The sequence below is a fragment of the Lampris incognitus genome, chromosome 19, assembly GCF_029633865.1.
Source record: "Lampris incognitus isolate fLamInc1 chromosome 19, fLamInc1.hap2, whole genome shotgun sequence".
NCBI classification, from domain to species: Eukaryota; Metazoa; Chordata; class Actinopteri; order Lampriformes; family Lampridae; genus Lampris; species Lampris incognitus.
The window spans coordinates 20,607,996-20,628,720 of record NC_079229.1 but is presented as its reverse complement, the minus strand read 5'-3'; the positions used below and the strand labels follow the sequence as shown (position 1 = coordinate 20,628,720).

The following is a 20,725-nucleotide window of genomic DNA, read 5'->3' as shown; positions in this document are numbered from 1 at the left end:
ACTACTTCTCCTCCTGCAGGTGCAGGTCCAGCAGGGCAAGGAGCCTCCATGTTTCCTGCAGTGTTTCAAAGGAGGGATGATCATCCACTCGGGGAAGAGGGAAGAAGAGGAGGAAAACTCCCAGAGTAAGACCAGACTCCCGCTTAATTGTAATTTGTTGAAAGAACAATAACATGGCTCTGTTCAGCCATTCAGATTTTTTTGGCAGTACTTCAAGAACCGAACGACATTATACATATTGTTTTCTGGTGAGTTCGGTTAGATCAGTCACTGATCCCCTCACTGTGGAAAGTCCGAGACAAAGGAAATGGCGCTCAGAAAACACTACAGCTTAAATATGTATATACGTAGTTTGCTCTTCTGTGAGGCAACTGTTCCTTTAGTAGAATCTTCAATTTGGCATGTGGACCCTCCCTAGGAACGAATGGCTTCCTAACACAGGTTCTGTTTTTGTTGTTCTGTTAAGTTCCTTTATTTTTCTCATTATCCTCTGTCTACCAGTCTTTTCTGAGCTGTTGTCATACACGTAAGCCACATCAGTTCCAAAAGGATAAGGTTACCATTTTTCTTTAAACGGTAAATGTATGTTCATCTACCCATAATGTGCAAATGCATTGGGTCAAAACTAAAATGTTGGATGTTGAGAAAAGATACTTTGCAAGGAAGATAAACATTTACAACTTTTTTTTGACAACTAGCATCTTGTGGAGCAGTGTTTATCAAGCCACATAACAGCTGGTTTTCCATTCTGCCAGCCGGGTAATAACATTCCCCTGTTGTGTCAGGTATGCAGCAGTTAACATAAATAAACTAAATGGCTGAAGATTAAACCATTAGTACCGTGGGATCCTGAGGACCTGATTGAAAGCCACTGCTGTAGAGGCTTTGGGTTTTCCACACCTTCAAATAACATGGACATTTGTTGTTTAGGCTATGGGAACCAGTGATGCACTTAAGTAACTTCTTCTATCTTTAAAGTTCATGTATATACATAACCAAAACCCATTTCTCCCTCTCTCGCTCTCTCTCTCTCTCAGATGACTGGCGTCTGTACTGTGTACGGGGCGAGGTGGCGGTGGAGGGCCATCTGCTGGAGGTGGTGTGCCACTGCAGCAGCCTGCGCTCGCGCGTCTCCGTGGTGCTGCTGAGCGTCAGCCAGGCCCTCATCTACCTGTGGCACGGCTGCAAGTCTCAGAAACACACACGAGAGGTGGCGCGCACCGCCGTCAACAAGATCAAAGAGCTGTGAGCGGCGTCTCCCCCTTCTCCCCCTCTCCCCCTTCTCAAGTTATTCAGTATAGAAACTGTGTATATGTTGTGGGGGCGGCATGGCTCAGGAGGTGGAGTGGGTTTTCTAGTAATCAGAAGGGTCCTTGGTTTCTACCCGGTTCCTCCGGAGAGTTTGTTGACGTGTCCTTGAGCAAGACACTGAACCCCTAACTGCTCCTGATGAGTAGGGCGGCGCCTTGCATGGCAGCCTCTGCCATCAGTGTATGAATGTGTGAGTGAATGGGTGAATGTGAGGCATGCATTATAAAATGCAGTCCATTTACCGTTATTCTTAGGAAAGTAAACGTTCAACTGATGGATCACTCACAAATGTAGGTCCCTGACATGTTGACATTTTTTACGTTATTTGGCATTGTCAGCGGTCAGGATGACACCTTTTTGTGCGTTTGCAGTTGTCCTCTAGAAACGGGCCTCCACAGCAGCAGCAAGGTGACGGTCCGCGAGTGTGACGAGGGAGCCGAGGCACCGGGGTTCTGGGAGGCGTTGGGGCGGAGGGACCGGAAAGGGTATGACTGCATGCTGCAAGGTGAGCGCCCCAGACAGATGCGAGGCTCAGCTGTTGTCCATGCTATTCTTTAGTTTGGACATATTGCCGTAAATGGAGGTATAACTTTTTGAAGGTGCTCTGTGTAAAACGTCTGCTTTTCTGAAGCATAAAATGACCAATAAATAACAGCAGGGGTTGCTTAATGGTACGGTTCAAAATAAAGAAACCATCTCACTCTCCTCCCAGTTTGCCCCGGATAAGCTGGGCCAGCTGGCGTTGCACTGTTTTTTGGTTGTTGTTGTTGACACCCCCTGCCCCCATGAAAAGACCTTGGCCATTTTTCACTCAGCGAACTGTCTAGCAACCGCAGTAAACGTTCATAGATGGCAGATGTCAGCCAGATGTGCTTAGTATCAGTGGCCTTTGTGATGTATTTGTGTGTCTTGCTTGCTTTGATTTGTTTTTATTTACAAAGACTATTCTGACCTTTGACCCTCAGACCCCGGGAGGTTTAACTTCACGCCACGCCTCTACCAGCTGAGCAGCACCTCAGGCGAGTTCACCGCCGTGGAGTTTCTTTACCCTTCCAGAGACCCTGAGCAGGTCAACTCCCTGCCCTTCCTACAGGAAGACCTCTACACAGCCTCCCAACCAGGTACACACACACACACACACACACACACACACACACACACACACACACACACACACACACACAAACGCACACAACCAAAAGCAAGCGCACATTTACAGACAATCTTTTGTTCTTGTACACATTGAATGTTTCTCCCTCAGATTTGCAGTAGGAAGCATAAGTACATGAATGGATGAAAGCATTGTGTTACTGAATAGGTGGTGGGTTTTGTAAATGTATGATGTAATGCAGGACATTTATAAATAAAGGTTAAGAAAACACGTTTCTATGACCAGTATGATATAATCTCTCTCTGTCTGTCTGTCTGTCTGTCTGTCTGTCTGTCTGTCTGTGTGTGCATGCGTGCATGTGTGTGTGTGCGTGTAGCCCTTTTCCTGGTGGACAACCACCATGAGGTGTATCTGTGGCAGGGCTGGTGGCCCCAAGATAGCGAGAGCACCGGCTCGGCCCGCATACGCTGGGACTTGGACAGGAAGTGTGCCATGGAGACAGTGCTGCACTACTGCCAAGGTGTGCCACTGTACTTGAGACAGATTGTGATGACGCTGACAAACTGTGCCATCTGAGAGCCTTGTATAATGTTGAGTAGCAGACCTGAGCTAGCGTGTTTCCCATAAGCTCCTCAGTAACGGTGTACAGACCCAGCCACAAGGACTATATGTCACATATTTACACTTTCTATGCTGTACAACGCTGGATGAAGTCTCCGCAAACACATCCATATTCTTCCTCTGTTCACAGAAAAGAATGAGAAGAAGCCCCCTAAAGCCTATCTGATCCATGCTGGCCTGGAGCCGCTCACCTTCACCAACATGTTCCCCAGCTGGGAGCACAGAGAGGACATTGCTGAGATCACTGAGAGGGTGGGTGGAAAAAAACAACCTGTAACAGCTCACACAACTTGTAGGAAATTATAACTATTAGTTTCCATCTGAAGTCGGCAGTTTATACATGTTCAGTATGGTGTGTCAGGAATTTTTCATAATAAAGTGATTTTTAGCATGAAGTGTGTGTGTGTCCCTTACCAGGAGGCAGAGGTGTGTAGCCAGATCATTCTTGTGGAAGATGTGTTGGCCAGGCTTTGTAAGACCACATACCCGCTAGCAGATCTGCTGGCTCGACCTCTGCCCGAGGGAGTAGACCCTCTTCGCCTTGAGGTGTACCTATCTGATGAGGACTTTGAGGTAAGAGACCTGCGGTATGGAGTGAAACCAACTCAAACATTTCCGCTGCTTGTGTCATGTTGACCTAATTATGCCTTTCTAAGGAGGACAGCTGTCTTTAGCAAACATGTGAGGTACTAAGTACATGATAGGAACCATACAAAAGATTGGAGTCAGATATTGTGTTCTGTGTTCTCACCTCGACTTTGGATGTTTGATGATTGTGATGGAATCAGTTCATCTATCTTTTCATCTAATGTGTCCCATTCTGTCTGGTTAAGAGTTTCTTTGTGTGCAATCCATCCCTCTCTCCACCATCTATCTCTGTAACACATCTATTTCATTTACTCCACCCTCTAGGGTGTGGGGGCTTATGAGAAGGTGAGTTTTCTGCTATGGTGGGCCACACAAGTCCTGTTGCACAGCATCCTCACTCCTCATACAGCTGCATCACCCACCGTTATGCCTCTTTTCAACTCTGTTTCTCACTCTTTCACTTTCTTCCATCATATATTTAACCGTGACGGGACCTCTTTCTAACTTTTCTCATTGTGTTTTCAGCATGCTGTTCACTCACGTTGTGGAAGTTTTGTGGACACTGCACTCATCAGGGTGACAGTGTTTTTCAAGCTTGATTGTAGAACATGTATTTTTGGGATGTAAGTTGAAGAATGACGGCTGTGATTTTAATCTCACTCATGCACGAGTGTGTCCTCCCATGCTAGTTTTTTTTCCTTACATCTCTGCACTCCTCATCTGGCGAATGATGGGTTTGGTTGACGTTATCCAAAAAAGTATTGTGACGTTTAAAATGAATCTGTTTGGTGAACTATAATCCCGCGACTGTAAAACTCCCGTTGACCTGCTTTTCTAATGTTGCAGCGTATCATTCTTGCTGACATTCCCACAGAAAGCACTGGAGATGACGAGAGAAGAGTACGAGTGTCTCCCTGGCTGGAAGCAGGTGAACTTGAAGAAAGCCAAGGGACTTTTCTAGCAGGCTGGGACAGCTGATCCAAAGACATCGGAGACCACTGATGTACAGGATTGGTCAAAGAGGACCAGAACACGCCACCAAGAGCTCCCCCCCCCCTCCTCCATTACTGATGGAGAGGATGGAGGCTCAGGACTGGACTTTCCTGAGTACACCATAGCATGGCGTGATGAGGACAAGAAAAAGGTGGCGTATGATGAGATGGGTAAACAGAGGTCTGTCAGCCTCATGTGTTGCCATGTACTGGCCCTCCTTTCGGTGTTGGTTTTGTGATTGTTTAGGACACGAATGTAAGTGAATGCTATTCTGAGTGGGTAGTAGTGTAGCTTTTCCAACCTCTCGACACTAAGCAGTTAATTAATGTACATATATGTATATGCAGGCCAGTCTTTGCCCGTACACTGTCAGTCATGCAGCCATCCGTTGGGAGTGAGAGCAGGCCTGTCAACCTGTCCAACACACTCCCAAGTCTCACTCCTTGCCACTCTTGTATGTGTTTTTGTGCGCTAGAAATAATTTATATTTATATCAAATCAATAAAGGATTTTTTTTAATTCGTTTCCTGAGTATTGAGTCAGCTAGGAATTAAATTGTATAATTGACGACATGGAGGTTTGAGTTATGTGTTGATAAACAGCAGACAGTATAGTAATTCTCTCTTACCGCAAAACAATGTACAGCAGCACACCATTCGCCATCTGCAAATGCAAAAATGTGGCTTTATTCTGACATCGTTGCTTTTATTTCAGTTGGTCAACTGGAAGCAAGGCACATTTTACAGGCGTGAGCTGAAGCATGGAGCGAGAGCGGTGGCGACGTATTTGATTTACCTACATTGTATAGTGCCTTGCTTTTGTGTACAGTTTATATAAAAATCCTAGTCTACATTTTGAGGACTCTTTGTGATATAAAGACCTGTTAGAGAAATAAACACTGAAAGCTGTAAATCTACACACCTTGCTTTTTTCTTTTGCTTGACTTGAATCAGGAATCGGGAAGACTTTTGTCATTTTATTTCATGTACTTGTGCGTGAAATGAAGCGAAATATCGCTTGCCACAGCAGTGCAACACAAAGACAAAAACGCATATCCAAAAACTACAAGAACACACATATCCAAAACTAAAAAAATAAAAATAAAAAATAAATCACTGTCCAGGAGAACGAGCGCCAGCCAGGATGCCTGTGGGAACTTCCGGTCCGCATGGACTGGTAGATGACACTAAAAACACAGTCAACGCTAGGCGAGGCCGACGCCGGACCGCCCTCGGGTGTTATCGGAACTGCCGGTCTGCATGGGCTATGCACATTTAGCTTAGCTTGGCGGCCTGTCCAGGGTGTCTCCCCGCCTGCCGCCCAGTGACTGCTGGGATAGGCTCCAGCATCCCCGCGACCCTGACAGCAGGATAAGCGGTTTGGATAATGGATGGATGGATACCCCGCTTCCGCGCCCTTTCAGACCGCCCTCGGTGTTACCTCTTCACGCCCAGCTCCGGGCAGGGCCGTGGTCCCCGGGCCCACAAGACGCAGCAGACCAAGCTCTCCCAGCCATCAAACGAAGACACAAACTTAGACGTGGACAGAGACACTGTACTGACAGTATCGGGTGAGGCGGCCGCAAACGTCAATTCGCGCCGCCATCTTCCCACAGCGGAAGCGGAAGTCTGAACTCAACTGAACTGAATCAAGCCTGAACAGTTTTAATTGTACTATCAAACTCATCAAATGGCAAATGAGCATCGCTCATTGTACTTAAATATAGAATGATATATGATATTTATGTGCGATAAACATGCTCATTCTACAGAGATACGTTCTGGCTATGTACAAAGCGTGCCGGATCGATCAATTTAATAATAGTCATTCTGAGACAGTCCTATAGAGGGCAGTAGAGCACTGATTGTTGTATGAGGTTGGACTGGGAAGTATTGACAACACTGAACTTGCAAATTTTAGCAGTATTCTTACAAGATTGCATGATTCAAATGAAATACTGTTTTTACTTAAAATTTTGCGATTTAGATCAGATGGTCAGTAATTGACCGAATGACACTTAATGACAACAGTCAAACGTTCATAAATATTCCTTCATGTTCATGACGGGTGTCATGTCATGGTTATGACATTGTCATGTCAGTTTAAATGCACACCCCTTCAAATAAAGTGTGACCGATTGTGCTGAGCAGCGTGCAGGTGTGAATGTGCGTGACTGTCAGACTGTTTAGCAGTGTGTTGCTAAAAGGCAAGCATGCTTTCTCAACGAACCTTGTCCGGGTAAATTAACATTAACAGAGCGTAGTGCGTTTCCTGTTGTTCCCCAGTTACTACGTGTACCTAACGTTTAAAGTCGCTGTTTGCGATCGTGCCACACAGCCGTCATTATCGGTGCTGCGCAAAGTTCAATCTCTGTCATCATCAATGGGCTCCATGGGCTCTCACGTGCAGCACAAGTCTACAAGTCTGCCATGTGGTCTGCATGGCTCCCATATGCCAAGCAGTTTTTTATGGATTCTGGTAAAGGGATTTAAAAGGTCAATTAGCTATGTGAAGTCTCACACACACACGCACGCACGCACGCACACACACACACACACACACACACACACACACACACACAGAGGTGAAAGCTATACTCTCCCACACGACCTGTCTAGTCTCACTGTTCCTTTTTCCAGGCTGTCCTCCAAATCTACACTCACACATGCACACACAAACGCAAATATGGGCATTATTTGAAAGTTCTCAGATGTTCGCAATACCCCCCTACCCCCCTCCCCTTTGTACTATGTTAAGAAATGAGAGCAATTACAGAGGAGTTTCATGCAATCACTAAAGAACAATATACACAACAGGTATTTTGTGGATATAGCGCTGCTGCAGTCATTCAATGGGCAAGGCGATACAGCCTGACTGACAGCTCGACCTGAAACGCGAACAAGAAAAACAAGCCGCTGCTTTTCCAAAAAAGATGCCATGGTACAGACCGCCCCCCCCTCCCGTTTTCATCTCTCTCTCCTGCTGTCTCAATGCCCCCCTCTGCTTCTGTTGCATGCTAAATTGTAGGATGCCGAGCCTCTGGTGTGGCATTCTGTTACAGATGCCTCCTCTGATCTCTTCTGGCCTGTGAAGGGTTTTGATGTATGACATGTGAATCCGTCCACCCACCCACTTGCCTGCAAAATGCTTCAGCCCCCCCACCCCGCCCCATCTCCTTCAAATAGACAGACACACAGAGGAAGGCACAGAGCAGAGACTGCCAGGTGCATGTTGTATTTCTAAGCCCGGTTTGACTGGGAGCCCAGGTTCTGTGCAGAGCCCAGTGAGTCCCGGCCAACCTTTCCTTTACGATGCAATCCCTTTATGGGAGACAAAAGACGTGAATGCAAACTACCATAATGTGCGCGTACACAGGTCACGCGGAGAGCTTCGCGTGCGTCCGAACCCACCGTGCCGTTATAGCTGCACGGGGGCAAAGCGCGTTCAGCTGAGCCGAATGAGAATAGCGCGCGAGAAGTCGATCAGGATTCACAACTGCCTCGTGCCTCAAGTGTTTTATCGACTGAAATCGACTCTCGTCACTTCTCTTCAAGTCGTTTGCCACGATTTTCCAATCCAGTAAGTTTGGCATTTGTTTTGTTTGATCAGGGGTATGATCAGGATCACACACAAAAAGCATGAAAATAAGCAGAGAAACGTCATAAATGCCGTTAAAACAAACAGAACGTGTAACGATAACAAAGCAACAAAGGAAGAAACGGTTTCCTGAGTTCTGCACCTTGCGGTTATACTAAGACAGTGTTGCAGAGAGCTTAACACTGTAGGTTTGCAATTAGCTGATAGATTGTGCAAAGCACAATTAAAATATCAGTCAATATTTAGCCGGCCATATGCCAGAGGTGCTTGTGGAGCGGTGGCTTGCCTTTGCATTCTAATAGGCCAAAGTGGAGGTGAACTGGGGCCTCTGGCAGGTATCTCCCTAATGCTCTTAACCATCTGTCGATGCTCAGCCCACTTCCACCGCAACATCATCTTTACGATAACGGCGTTCATTCAACACACGGGCTTACGTGTGAAGCGCCGCCGTTAAGTTTTAGCACCGTTCATCCCACAATATTTGCATTTGGCCCGGTGCCTGGCCAACAACACCGCCCCTCTCTCTCCTCCTCTCCTCTCTCTCCCCTCCTGAAGCACACCGACGATGACAAGGAGCGAACAATGAGCACCGTAACAAGGCTTAGCACATCTTCTCCTGCGCACTGTGCTTTGCCATTTTGTTCGGAGTTTCTATTTATACGTGGATTATCACCAGCTCTCGGCATCACAATAGAGCTACGGGCTGTGGCTCTCCACCTCTCCTCCCCTGTTCCTCTCCCTCCTCACTCTTTTGGGTTGGAAAAAGCTCTAAACCCCTACGCTTCCTGTCCAAAGACTAAGAAAGCCACTTCAAAGACCTCAGGCCGAGATGATTTATGGGAAATGAATTTTGGAAAGAGGACTTTTTTTTTTCCTTCTCTCCTCTTTTCTGCTGCCCCGGGTTCTTAGTGGTGAGCTGTGCTTATTAACCCAGATTTAGACCGCTATCCTGGAGGAACCCATAAAAGTGGCGTGGATTTATAATGGGTAGAGCGCAGCCACGTGCCTCGCGTCCCTCTGCCTTCGGCGCAGGCCGGGCCTGGACAGTCGCTTCTTCAAAGCCGCGTAGGACACATTGACACCAGGTCTCTGTCAGTCTGCATATCACTGTGGGAGGCCTTCAGAGGGGTAACCCTGGTCTACACACCCACTAGAGAACAGAATCAAGTGAGTCTAGGTTGTAACAGTCTGCATTACCTCCGTACATTCTTCTCCTGGATCGCCATCTTGCTGCAGTGGAGAAGCTTGGGTGTACCACTGATCCCAAGAGCTGTGCCATCCAGAGTTTGGCCCCTGGTAGGGTCACCCAAGGCGGACAGGTCAAGGGGGAGGTTCCAGACGAAGCGCAAACCAACAAAGACCTCAATGGCGGAACTGGTGGGAGATGTTCTCCAGGTCACAACAGCAGTGAAGGCGGATAAAGGCTGCAACAGAGGGTGGTCCCCAATCATCTTGGTTCTCCATGCCATTGGACTCTGGCCACCCCCTGCCAAGGACCGTGTGGTGGCCGCATGCGCATCAGCCTGTCCACACAAAAAACTGTCACCCGCAGGCCTCCTCTCAATATGCAGCTCCAGGATCAGCCTCTACGCCAACCTGAGGACCCAGAGGGACCCAGAGGGAGGACAGTCAAACTCAACCCTAAGTGACTGCTGATGATGATGATCACGCACACACACACACTCTCTCTCCCCCTCCCTAACTCACTCTCTCTCTCTCTCTCACTCTCTCTCTCTCTCTCTCCCCCTCCCTAACTCACTCTCTCTCTCTCTCTCTCTCTCTCTCTCTCTCTCTCTCTCTCTCTCTCTCTCTCTCTCTCTCTCTCTCTCTCTCTCTATCTCTCTCCAGGTTCGAGGGTACATACTTGAAGATTCTGCCAATCACCGGACCAATCACGAGTGCCCTACCTCGTTAGAAGAGCCTCCCTACCTAGCTCTCCGCCATCAGGTATCCTTGTGTGGTAAATTGTGGTTGAATGTGGCGCGCATGCATGCATGCGTGTGTGTGTGTGTGTGTGTGTGTGTGTGTGTGTGTGTGTGTGTGTGTGTGTGTGTGTGTGTGTGTGTGTGTGTTTTTTATGTGCTCCAAATCCAGCCTTTGGACTGAAGTCAAGAGGCTGCCCTCCCACTGCCACCTGGCATCATTAAAGGGCCTGATTCTCTAATCAACACCAACAAACAGACCCCCTCCCTGTTTCAACTCCTCCACCCATGCACCTCTCCACCTCTCCATCCTGCAGCCCACCCCCAGGCCTGCTAGCCCGCTGTGGCGGGGGCAAACTGGATGAGTGTAGGAGGGGGGCGGGGTGGCGCGTTACTGCTAACCAGGTGGGTGATGATGAGAGCAGACATGGCGTATCCTCCGCAGGCAACACCTAGGGGGCTGGGGGGCTGGGGGGCTGGGGGGGTTGAGAAATAGACAGCCCAATTTATGAGAATGATGAGGTACACTGTTATCGATGGGAGAAACCGTACAACTAGGAAATGGTGCGCGCCGTCCTTTTCTGTTCAGTCTTCCCCGAGCTTATTACACGGTTTGGTTTTGCAGGGCTACACACCTGAGCAGAATTCTGGGGTTCACAAAGGAGGGAGCTGCTCGGCATCAAACGTTTTCGGTGCGCACGTTTGTGGAAAAGCAGGGGCTAGATGTACCATTTGAGATGCGCAGGGATCCAAATGAATATACTACAAATCAAGCAGTGTAACCCAGGGGAGCGAGGGACTCAGCCTTAGGAGCGACGCCTCGCCACTTTTCCCCTCCCTGAGCTCCCCTGTATCTTTTGAGAAACAAAAGAAACACTCCAGATGAGATGCCCGTTACTGTGACCGTAGTTAATAAGAGCAATGGAAAAGCTAAATAATAATCTGAGCAATTTGATTAATTATTTGCTGTCACTGTGATGGCACACAGCAGTTCACCTTCAGGTGACAAACGGGCTCATTTAATCCCTACAGAACACACACACACACACATACACACACATACACACACATACACAAACCTACACACATACACACACACCTACACACACACACACACACACACACACACCTACACACATACCTACACACATGCTAACAGCTGGCTCCTGTCTGAAGCATAATTAGGGGTTCATAAGGGGCTAATAAGGACTTCCCTTCAACACATAGCTAAATGGAATGAGTCGGGGGGGGGGAGGGGGGAGGATAAACAGTGTCTGAAAGCGTGATTGTACTCATAAAGAGTGTGACCTCAACATGTCCCCCAAAACTGATATAGTCGGGGGGGTGGGCGGGGGTCGAACCTTAAGAGTTGCAACAAATTGGCAGCAAAATGGGAAGTGTTCAGGATGGAGGGGAGTGAGCACGGTGTGATGGGACTGAGTTTCTTGTGTATAACACATATCGCAGTGTGTTCAATTACACTCCACGTAGATTAGAAGCTATCGAGAAAACCTTGATTTTTTTAACCCTTTGTTCCACCACTCGTCCACACACATATCGTTTTGAGTATGCTAGGCCGAAACAGGCTCTTTGGACGTTGGTGTTTGATTTCCATCCATCCATCCATTATCCAAACCGCTTATCCTGCTCTTGGAGTGGCGGGGATGCTGGAGCCTATCCCAGCAGGCATTGGGCGGCAGGTGGGGAGACACCCTGGACAGGCCGCCAGTCCATCACAAGGCCCACATACACACACACACACACACATACACACACACACACACACACACACACACACACACTGTGCGCGGCACCGTGGCTCAGTGGTTAGCTTGGTCTCTCCACAGCAAGAAGGTCCTGCGTTGATGTTTTGATTTTCAATTGTTTTCAAAAATATTTAAAATTTGCAGATCTTTGTCCTTTTTTTGTCTTCTTACTTCTCGTGACATTTCTGCTTTAGCAGACAGACAGCAAATGGTATGCAGCAGACATTGTGAGCCAGATTCACACCAATGAGGCGTATGATTACTGCAGTTTGATGATGGCCTGTCCAGGGTGTCTCCCCACCTGCCGCCCAATGACTGCTGGGATAGGCTCCAGCATCCCTGTGACCCTGAGAGCAGGATAGGCGGTTTGGATAATGGATGGATGGACCATCCTGCTTTCCATCCCCTTCAGGTTAATGCGATATATCTTAATCAAGGAGCATCATGAGGAAATCTATAATCCATATTGAAGTTCAATCCAGATTAGAGTATTGCACACCAGGAGCCTTACTGGGGCTCCTCCATAACATCAAATCCAAAAGACTGAGGCTATGTGTGTACCTGGCAGCCCTTAGATTGCTTCGAGAGTACAGTTTGGTGAAAGGTGAAAAGTCCCCCCACCACCACCACCTGGATGGCTGTCCCCACCATGCTCCTTGAGATTTGCTTTACACATTGAGCGGTGGAGGTCATATTGGTCGGAGAGGTTGCTGGAGATCCAAGTGGACGAACAAGAGGAAGAGCAGCACGTTGGCTCGCGAGCGCCTCCCTAACGGGTAATTAGGGTCTGGGCTGAGACTAGTTGGAAGTCATAACTATAAATATCGCAATAGTTCCTATCTCAGTTTGCAGCTTACTCAATCCTTTCCCCCCCCCCTCCACCAAACAGGCGTCAGACCTCGCCCCCTCCTCGCTGCTGAGCTCTTTGCTACCTGGCCTCCTCTCTTCTTTGCTATGACGGCCTCCTCCTGCGCTGTCAGAGCCCCTTTCCCTCAGGAAGACTGCCGGGCTGATTTATCCTCGAAACCTCGGGCCCAGGACAGATAAATATGTATGTGAAGTCCGTAAACTCCTACCATCCATAAAAATGATTAAAGTGCCTATTTTTCGTTAACTCGGTGCCCTCCCACCGCACGTGGATTTGATTTGCCTCTGCAAACCAGACGCAGGTGATGTTCCGCGCGCTCTTCCAGAGATGCACTAAATCAAAAGCTGAGTGGGAACGGATCTGACGAGCGTTACAGCTAACCCGATACCCATCCCGGCTCTGGCTCGGCTGCGCCTCAACATACCTGCGGGGGGGGGGGGACTTGTATTCGTGGACCGCACACAGGAAGACGGCAGATCCTCTGGGGACCGACGGCGCGCCGTCCCTGGGTGTCGCGTCTGCCACCTGGCGGCCGCTTCGCAGCAGCTCTCTGGCAGCCGTCTCGTCAGCCCCGGTGAAACTGGGGCGCAGCATGATGCAAGGGGAGGCAATCTGCTGAGCGCGGCTAGGGCTCCCCCTCTGCTCCGTTCCGCTTTCAGCGTGGCTCCGATCCCGCACCGTCTACTCTGTGGGACGTTGTCAGGTGGTCCTACGCAGAGGAACGTGCAGCAAACATGTTTCGGATATGGGATGCTGCATATTGTCTCGTCGTCATGTGTACTTTCTGGTTTTCACATTTGAAGCGAGTTGGGTTTTTTCTTTTGACCCCCCCCCTTTTTTTTCTCCGAATTGTACTTGGCCAATTATCCCACTTTTCCGAGCTGTCCCGATCTTTGCTTCACCCCCCCTGCTGATCCGGGGAGGGCTGCAGACCACCACGTGCCTCCTCCGATACACGTGGAGTCGCCAGCCGCTTCTTTTCACCCGACAATGAAGAGTTTCGCGCTATTCTCCCCAGTTCCCCCACCCCGAACAGGCGCCCCGACCGACCAGGGGAGGCGCTAGTGCAGCGACCAGGACACATACCCACATCCGGCTTCCCACCCACAGACACGGCCAGTTGTGTCTGAGGGGACGCCCGACCAAGCTGGAGGTAACACGGGGATTCGATCCTGCGATCCCGGCGTTGGTAGGCAACGGAATAGACCGCCACGCCACCCGCAACGCCCCTTCAAAGCACGTTTAAATGGCGACGTCATGTTTGACAGGAAGGTGTCGCCTACTTTGCAAATCAGGAATCTGGGCTGTGTCCACGTCACGTCGTTGCAGAATAGCGCCCCGTGTTGATCCTTTCCAGCAGCAGGTATGAATCCCAACATCCCGCGGGGGTTTCACGGGTCCGTGCGTTGGTATTGCACACGTGTGCCTCGACACGGCTCTCAGGTGGTGTATTATATGAATACTTCAGCGTCGTGTTTTGGAGTGGATAAGACAGGGGGGATGTGTTTCCACCAAGGCGTCGAGTCTGTGGAATAACCATTTAATGAGGAGTGACGGAGGGAATTTCCCGGGCGCGAGGAGCAGCGGCATACCTAAACGAGCATAAGCGTCGCTGCAGTTGTCAAAACCAACACCCCCACCATTTTATTCCTCTTTTATTTTCTGAAATGCAGGATAGACCTGAGGAGTGGAATATCCATTAAACCAAACAATGGCCCCAGTTTTCTCTGGCAAACAGCGGAGCAGGGAGCTGCTTTTTGGATGAGGAGGAGAAGAGAGTGGAAAGAAAACAGCCATGGCGGTATTTCGTCTTCTTCTTCTTCTTCTTCTTCTTCTTCTTCTTCTTCGTCTTCTTCTTCGCGGGGGTGTCAGGTGCCATGGTAGGGAGCTCCGAGCCTGTGGCGCATGGCAGCACATCCACATGTCATCTCTGTTTAGACACACCTAGGAGAACGTGACCTCCTTCTAAGCCTTGCTTGGCAAGGAGTCCGCCGCGCAAGGAGGAGAAAACCTGGATTGGGACTAACCCGTGCCAGAAAAACCCACCCCCCACCGTGTGTGTGTGTGTGTATGTGTGTGTGAGAGAGAGAGGGAGGGAGGGGGGGTCAAACAGTAGGTGTAGGCTGAGGAACATGCATTGACGTGTGTGTGAATGTGTGTGTACATGAGTTGTGGGTACATGTGTGTGCGTGTGTATGTATGTGAATCAAACAGCGTGATGATGTTGGCCCCTGCACGTGGAGAGTTGGCCCGGGGTCCGTTATGTTACAGTATACCACTGGGGGGGGGGGGTCACAATAAAACAGCTAAACACATAACAACTTGGTTCAAAAACTCCCTATCATTTCATTTGAAGAGACGGCGTTCACTTTTTTATTTTATTTTTTGAACATGTCCGCCTATAGGACTGTTACTAGAGGGGGGAAAGTATTTAAGATTTCCTCTTCTTTTAAAAGGTGATCCCCCCCCCCCTCCTTTTTTTTCCTCTCCGATTGTACCCGGACAATTACCCCACTCTTCCGAGCCTTCCCGGTCGCTGCTCCTACCCCTCTGCCGATCCGGGGAGGGCTGCAGACTACCGCATGCCTCCTCCCCCCATACATGTGGAGTCGCCAGCCGCTTCTTTTCACCTGACAGTGAGGAGTTTCACCAGGGGGACGTAGCGCGTGGGAGGATCACGCTATCCCCCCCCCCAGTTCCCCCTCCCCGAACAGGCGCCCCGACCGACCAGAGGAGGCACTAGTGCAGCTTTTCACCTGACAGTGAGGAGTTTCGTCAGGGGGACGTAGCATGTGGGAATATCACGCTATTCCCCCCAGTTCCCCCTCCCCGAACAGGCGCCCCGACCGACCAGAGGAGGCGCTAGTGCAGCTTTTCACCTGACAATGAGGAGTTTCGTCAGGGGGGCGTAGCATGTGGGAATATCACGCTATTCCCCCCAGTTCCCCCTCCCCTCCCCGAACAGGCGCCCCGACCGACCGACCGACCGACCGACCGACCAGAGGCCAGGACACATACCCACATCCGGCTTCCCAACCGCAGACACGGCCAATTGTGTCTGTAGGGACACCCGACCAAGCCGGAGGTAACACGGGGATTCGAACCGATGATCCCCGTGTTGGTAGGCAACGGAACAGACCGCTACGCTACCAGGACGCCCCCTAAAAGGTGATTTTAAGATGACAGCTGAGCTGTCAGGGGGTCACCTGTGAAGTCTCAAGGTCAAGTCCGAGTAAAAACAGGTAATCGTGAATAGATGGTGCTTTCAGCTGTAGCAGGTTTACAATGAAGGGGGGGGGTGTAGAGATCCTCTGCGTATAGGCGAGATGTGCAACCCGTCCGCCTCACAAACTATAGACACAGCAGAATCCTGCTCCCTGCCCATCATTTGGCCCCTGGCAGAGAAGGCTAACTGAATTACAGCAGCAGCGAAAAGCTAATCTCACTTCCACCGTGGGATGGGTGTGTGTGTGTGCATGTGTGTGTCTGTGTGAGTCTGTGTGTGTGTGTGTGTGTGTGTGCATGTGTATGTGTGTTCATTAGTACAGGCCCAGCATGTATGTTGGACAGACTACCACGCTGACAGTGTGAGTGTATGTTTACTAGATGATGATGGGCTCAGATCCAGCTGTCCTGCAGTGACCAGGAGGTGAGGTGTAATAGAGGTGAAGAGTTTTCCGAGCTTGTGCAGCGTACGTGCACGCCTGCAAGTGTGTGTGTGTGTGCGTGCATGCGTGCGTGTGTGTTGGCGTGCGTGTATCTCTGCAAATTCCTCCGCGTGGCTCGTTATTTAAGTGTGTGCATTTGAAGAACACACAATCCCAAATATTATTCTTTGCTGGACGTCCCAGCTCACCTTGGAAGCGGCAGCTTATGAACAGCAGAGCGTGGCCGGTTCTCCTTCAGCTCCGCCGTGATTAGAAGTGGCTGTCTGGGCCCGGCTGGAGTCGAGGTTCCCATCCAAAACCTGGAGAACTGTACCGTGAATGTGTGCCGTTCCGCCAGGGCGCTGTGTTGTGTTTTATCTTGCGTTCAGCGTGTGCTGTGACTGGGATTTGGGGGGGGGGGGTAAAGTCCGATAGTCTTCCGCATAAGCCCTGCTTCCTGAGACTTGAGGGTTGTGTTTGTTTGTGTATGGGTGAGTGTGTGCACTCGGCTGTTTGTGCTCGTGTTTATCTGAACACGAATGTCTGCCACTAAAATGTCAGCAGCTCCCAGGCTATCAAGATAGCCTGCGATAACAACCAGGCGTGAGAGGCCTCGGCGTTATAGCCGTGCTGCAATTAGCAGGCTAGCACTGGGCAATATACTTTATAAAGTGCTTAATAAGTGTTGACTAATTACCTCATTAACGGTTAACAACTTATTTACTAATGCACTATAAATCGGTGATTAGATGTCATAAAGAATTAAGAAATAAAACCTTTTTGGGTTGCCAGGTTGGGAGCCCATGTGAAGAGACTTGCTGTAGACATTCTCTCAGAAACCATGTGATAAGTCTGATCCATTGTATGGCAGCCTCACTAACCACCGCCTAACCTTAAACCCCAAATTTAACCACCGTGGCTGTAGTTGCTGTCACTATTGTGCAAACTTCGGCTTGTGCATAGGCACCTTTGAGATGCGTGACATTTTCAAGTTGTGTTATTTTAACGCTGCTCTCGGAGAACGCGCGCGCACTGGAAATCCTCATAGGCGGGTCTACGTTGATGCCTATGGAGACTCTCTGGTACCCATACAACGTGGGTGGGCTCCAGTTTGGAAAGCATGAAAGTCTTTCGTGTTCATGTGTTATAACATCTTATCACTGGTTTATAACATTGATAAAGGAGTTATTATCGTTAGGAGAGTAATTGGGAACTACTTAAAAGCTCTTTATTATGCAGCAGCATGATTAGTGGTTTACTTGGCCGTACCACATGGCACACACCCATGTGTTTGTATTTGTAGGTTGTAGATCATTTTTGGTACGTGAAGCATCTTCACTCCTCATCTATTTCACTTTAAAAATCAGCCCTATTGGGCGTCCGGGTAGCCCAATACGGGTCTGTTCCGTTGCCTACCAACACGGGGATCGCCGGTTCGAATTCCCGTGTTACCTCCGGCTTGGTCGGCCGGCCCTACAGACCCAATTGGCCGTGTCTGCGGTTGGGAAGCCGGATGTGGATATGTGTCCTGGTCGCTGCACTAGCGCCTCCTCTGGTCGGTCGGGGGGGCCTGTTCGGGGGGGGGGCTGGGGGGAATATAGTGATCCTCCCACGCGCTACGTTCCCCTGGCGAAACTCCTCACTGTCGGGTGAAAAGAGGCGGCTGGCGACTCCACATGTATCGGAGGAGAAAAGCCTGCAGCCCTCCCCGGATCGGCAGAGGGGGGTGGATCAGCGACCGGGACGCGTCTCGGAGGAGTGGGGTAATTGGACAGGTACAATTGGGGAGAAAAAAAAGGGGGGGGGGACAAAAAAGAATAACATTTAAAAAAGAAGAAAGAAGCCCTATTCGCTCTTTTAACGGAAACAAAGCTGACAAGGTAAACAGGCCCAGAAGAGGAACTCGTTCATTTGGGTTTTGACTGCACACCTTGTGTCTCTAATCTGCTTGTCTGCACCTGCCGTCACAGTGTCCTGTCTCGTGTGCTCCGCGAGGCTGATATCTGCAGAGGAGCGCCTCTCCGAGAAGCGCGCGGCGCATTTCAAACGGCATGCGCCGAGGAGGAGGGAGGGAGGGAGGGAGGGGGGGATAAACCTGAACGATAAAAACCGTCCCCTTAATCTTACCTTGAAAGCCGCGGTAGAGGGAGCCGCCCCTCGGAAAGACAAGCGCGCGGATTATTTCCATTTGAGAGAACACGCCACATTACACCCATGCGCTTTCTCTTCGGAGGCGGCGACACACGGAGGCCGGCGGCCCATCGTGAAGACGGCAGAGCTTACTGAAAGGCCGCGGGAGAGCAGCGCCTGGCCCAGGTGCGCGCCTCCGCTCCCTCTCTACGGCGGGTTGAACGCACGGCGATACTGCGAAGAAGGAAATGGCCGCCGCGCGCTTTATCTTTGCCGGGGTTTGAACACAGTGCCGTGAGCGATAATAGGAGCGGCGCAGCGAGGGGAGACTTGCCAGCCGGCTGTGGAGGATGAATGAGAATTGGGACGCGGGGAGCTTGACTTGGGTGTTTTGTTGTCGAAGTGAATGCGCCGGCTGTTTGTTCTGAGAGCTGAGCTATACGCTGCTCAAACCTGTCCTTTTGTTCAGCCATGAACCCCCAAGACAAGGGGTTTATCGAGAGTAAGCGCGCACGCGCACGCACACGCACACACACACACACCGATCAGTCAAAACATTAAACCCTCTGACAGGTAGGTGAATAACATTATCCCGTTACAGCGGCACCTGTCAAGAGGTGGGATATATCAGGCAGCAAGTGAACAGTCAGTTCTTCACTTGATGTGTTGGGAGCAGGAAAAACGGGCAGGCAGAAGGATCTGAGCGACTCTGACAAGGGCCAAATTGTGATGGCTAGACGGCTGGGTCAGAGCATCTCCAAAACGGCAGGTCTTGTGGGGGTTTCCGGGTATGCAGTGGTCAGCACCTACCAAAAGTGGTCCAAGAAAGGACAAACCGTGAACCGGCGACAGGTTCATGGACGCCCGAGGCTCATTGATGCGCATGGGGAGTGAAGGTGAGCCCATCTGGTCCGATCTCACAGAAGAGGAACTGTTGCTCAAATTGGTGAAAAAGTTAATGCTGGCTATGATAGACAGGTGTCAGACCACACAGTGCATCACAGCTTGCTGTGTATGGGGCTGCGTAACCACAGACCGGTCAGAGTGCCCATGATGACCCCTGTCCACTGCCAAAAGCTCCTACAATGGGCACGTGAGCATCAGCACTATATAAAATGCAACTTGATTGATTGGTTGACCATGGAGCAATGGAAGAAGGTGGCTGGTCTGATGAATCACGTTTTCCTTTACATCATGTGGATGGCCGGGTGCGTGTGTGTCGTTTACCTGGGGAAGAGGTGGCACCAGGATGCACTGTGGGAAGAAGGCAAGCCGGCAGAGGCAGTGTGATGCTCTGGGCAATGTTCTGCTGGGCATCACATGGTGCTGGCATTCATGTGGATGTCACTTTGACATGTACCACCTACCTAAACACTGTTCCAGACTGGGTACACCCCTTCATGGCGATGGCAGTGGCCTCTTTCAGCAGGATAATGCACTCTGCCACACTGCAAAAATTGTTCAGGAATGATTTGAGGAACATGACAGAGTTCAAGGCGTTGCCTCGGCCTCCATATTCCCCCAGATCTCAATCCGGTCGAGCTTCTGTGGGATGTGCTGGAAAAACAAGTCCAATCCATGGAGGCAACTTACAGGACTTAAAGGATCTGCTGCTAACGTCTTGATACCAGATACCAGAGGACACCTTCAGAGGTCTTGTGGAGTCCATGCCCCCTACAGGTCAGCGCTATATTGACGGCACGAGGGGGGGACTTACACAGTATCAGGCAAGTGGTTTTAATGTTTTGGCTGATCGGTGTATACATAGTGCATAGCTTCTACCTCAGGGGTCTGTGTCAGGAGGATGGAGTGTTTTGAAGGAATGTCTCTCCGCACGTTCTGTTTTTAATTATTCAACAGACATTGCTTGCACGCGCACGCGCACACCGCGGCCCTTCCCTCTCCTCTACCCTCTATCCATTCCCTGCAGCAGCCTAGATGAAAAGCGGTAATCAAGAGCCGGCGGCAGATGAGGGCCATTTACTCAGGTGAGGACCGGGGGGAGACGGGGCCTCTCCAGCACATGCGAAGCCTTGCCCCCGCCCGGGTGCCACTCTGTCATCTCCAATCAGGGATACCTGGAGAGGTCTCCGAATGGCATATCACATCTCCACCGCGCCCCCCCCACCACCACCACCACCGCTGTGTTTCAGTGGCGCATTCAGCAAAAA

The 20,725-nt window shown here is 50.1% G+C and overlaps 1 protein-coding gene across 3 annotated transcripts in view; it reads left to right on the top strand.

The window, feature by feature from the left end:
- svila (supervillin a) overlaps positions 1 to 5,531 on the top strand; it is a 39,954-nt gene extending 34,423 nt beyond the window's left edge. For all 3 annotated transcript variants that reach the window (XM_056299923.1, XM_056299922.1, XM_056299924.1), the window contains 8 exons: positions 20 to 125; positions 1,038 to 1,245; positions 1,683 to 1,816; positions 2,277 to 2,432; positions 2,799 to 2,942; positions 3,174 to 3,295; positions 3,461 to 3,616; positions 4,506 to 5,531. In XM_056299923.1, coding sequence (XP_056155898.1) covers positions 20 to 125; positions 1,038 to 1,245; positions 1,683 to 1,816; positions 2,277 to 2,432; positions 2,799 to 2,942; positions 3,174 to 3,295; positions 3,461 to 3,616; positions 4,506 to 4,592 — 1,113 coding nt within the window. In that variant the 3' untranslated portion in view covers positions 4,593 to 5,531. The remainder of the gene's footprint in view (positions 1 to 19; positions 126 to 1,037; positions 1,246 to 1,682; positions 1,817 to 2,276; positions 2,433 to 2,798; positions 2,943 to 3,173; positions 3,296 to 3,460; positions 3,617 to 4,505) is intronic.
- The last annotated feature ends 15,194 nt before the right edge of the window (positions 5,532 to 20,725 follow it).